The following is a 2815-nucleotide window of genomic DNA, read 5'->3' as shown; positions in this document are numbered from 1 at the left end:
GGGATAATGAGTTTGAACCTTCAACCTTGCCATCAGCAGCCCAGTGCTTCGTCTACAGAGCCCCACTCATGGATCTAGCCGATCAACGTGACATAGAACGTTTCCAGCCGCGCAGAAAGTTCTATGGAACATCGCCTTTCCGGAGCAGAGCTTCCCAGTGTGGGGAGATGATCTTTCCAACCCTTGGTTTACCCAGGGGAGCCTAGAGCAAGCCACTGTGGGCTGGCTGGCTGCTCACCCCAAGCCTTGCCCTTAAAATGTTACAGAAACGCTATTTCTATGCGTAACGTGTAAATTCAAATGCACCAGCCCTCCTTGCAAACCCGATACAGGCTCGCTAAGAGTCGGAACCTACTCGACGGCACTTAACAACAACACCGTGTAAATTAAGGTTCAAAACGTTTAGGCCTTACAATGTTAGGTCACTCCGATTTCATTCACTGCCCACAAAAGGACCCCAAAGAGCAAAAATACAAAGAGGCGGAGGCAGGCTTGTTCAAATCCCTGCTCTGAGGTTTTTTACCCGAAGGCTCGTTAGGCGGGTTTCCAAAGCTCTCAGTTCAATTTGGTCAAAAGCAAAATAGGGTTAATAAAAGTATTTACATCACAGTTGCTGGACGTAAAATTCGATAACATATAAAATTAAGTTGCTCCGGAGGAGGACAACAAATACGTGCAAAAGGCTGCAAGGTACTTGGCTCCTTCCCGGATCGCCCGAAGTTCCAACCTTAGACGCCACCCACCCCCTCAACCAAACGTGCGCACGCTCCAGCCGCCACTGAAAGAGTCGGGCGCCTCAGTCGCGGCTGTTTGGGCTTCACATGGAGGCCAATCTCCAAAGACTGCTGGGTTCCAAGCCCGCCCTCAGCCGACCACATGGTGCGGGGTCAAGCCGGGTAACCTATCCAGAAGCCAGAGGCCCAAGGCCAGGCTTGAGCCAAGCGTCCACCTCACCTAAAGCCTGAAGGACGCGTTCGAGTTGGCTAGCCCGCCACAGCAGCAGCAGTCGATCTTCCAATATACATCGGACCTCAGATTACTAACCGCCACTTCCAGAGTAGCTCTCTTCCGCTACAATCGCGGGGCTGGCCTACTCCTATTGGTCAAGCTTTACCATCTGGTAGCCAATTCCCTCTCTTTTTCTTCGATTGGTCGCCTTTGACTGAAAGAGAGGCGCCCTCATTGGCTGGGCATTCGGAAATCGATTAAGCGGGACCACACAAGGAAGCTTCATACAATTGGTAGAAATCTATGTCATTCACTTCCAGTCCCGTCCCGCCCCCTAGAGAAAAGAATGGGAGGTGTTTGCCGCCCTTTTCAAAAACTTCCCGGCGGGACAAAGTTTCCGGAAAAAACTTTATCGGCCTTTTGTGGAACACAAATGAAAATTGGTAGCGTAGTGGTTACGAATCGGGCTGCGAACCTTAAGATTAGCAGTTCGAAACTACCAGCCGTTCCGCTTTCTGCTCTCGTAAAAATGTCCAGCCTCGGAAACCGCATACAGGGTCACTATCAGTAGGAACTGACTCCACAGCACATAACAACACATTAATGCGCGAGTTATTTTTATTTAAAGGACAGTAGTGGTGGTTGTGTGCCACCAAGTTGGTTCCGACTAATAGCAACCTACTCAACAACATACGGTTTCTAAGACTGTAAATCTTGACTAGAGCAGAAAGCCTCATCTTTCTCCAGCGTAGTGAATGGTAGATTCGAAATACTGACCTTGATAATTGCTTAGCAGCCCAATTCATAATCCACTACACTACCAAGGTTCCTTTAAAGGCCAGTAGTTAGTTGAGTAATTTCTAAATATTGTCCATGGAATTCTGAAGCGGTAGGACAATCCCCAATATCTGCATGGAATTGCGGAGCTCCTATGAAAGAATTTCCTTACGCGACCTCTTAGATCCCAAACCACTGCAATAAATTTCCTGCTACCAATGTGGCTTTGTGGGTCTGCAGTGCCATACCAGAGCAGTCTTATCTTAGTGCTGATGTTGTTGTTGTTGTTAAGTGCCATCGAGTCGGTTCAACCCATAGAGACCCTGTAACAGGGTTTCCAAGGGTGTAAATCTTTACGGGAGTAGAAAGCCTTATCTTTCTCCCGCGGAGCGGCTGGTAGTTTCGAACCGCTGACCTTATGGTTCACAGCCCGATTCGTAACCACTATGCTAAAAGAAAAGAAACTAGACAATACAGAGAAGACATGTACTACAAGAAATAATAAAATACGTTTTTGGGTTGAAGGGAATAAATGATAGATGAAAACTTAAGGAATGAATGAAGAAGAACACTAGAAATGGTAAATATATGGCTCACTATAAGAGAATATTTTTTTCTTTTAGTTTCTTTCCTACAAATTTAATGGCTTAAAGCTAAAATTTTAGTGTATTGTGGGGTTTGTAATGATAGAGTTGCTCCATCCACATCATTAAAGTCAACTCTTTCGGGAGGCACCTCTCCCCCAGTCGTATTTTGAGTGCCTTCCACCTTGACCAGCTCATCGTTTGGCACCATATCAAAGAGTCCTGCTGTTATTCATACTGCTTTCTGTGGCTAACCATTCAGAAGTGGTCAGTCTCCTTCCTAGTATGTCTTAATCTGGAAGCTCTGCTGAAATCTATTCTACCACAGGTGACACTGTTGGTATTTAATATACTGGTGGCTTAGTTAAAATATTTAAAATACTGGTGACATAAAATACAGCACAACAAACTGACAGAAGAGTAGCGGTCTAGGTATTCACCCAAGAGAAATGAAAGCATATGTTCACACAAAGATTTGTATAGGAAAGTTCATAGCAGTGTTATTT

General features: G+C 45.8%; 1 protein-coding gene across 1 annotated transcript in view; it reads right to left on the bottom strand.

Moving 5' to 3' along the window:
• Positions 1 to 887: 887 nt before the first annotated feature.
• MLKL (mixed lineage kinase domain-like) overlaps positions 888 to 2815 on the bottom strand; it is a 33868-nt gene continuing 31940 nt past the window's right edge. The window contains 1 exon segment of the mRNA XM_006860308.1: positions 888 to 901. Within this exon segment, the coding sequence (XP_006860370.1) occupies positions 888 to 901 (14 nt within the window).

This window comes from Chrysochloris asiatica, unplaced genomic scaffold, assembly GCF_000296735.1.
Source record: "Chrysochloris asiatica unplaced genomic scaffold, ChrAsi1.0 scaffold00037, whole genome shotgun sequence".
NCBI lineage: Eukaryota > Metazoa > Chordata > Mammalia > Afrosoricida > Chrysochloridae > Chrysochloris > Chrysochloris asiatica.
Note: the sequence above shows the minus strand (reverse complement) of the source record. Positions and strands in the feature narration are given on the sequence as shown.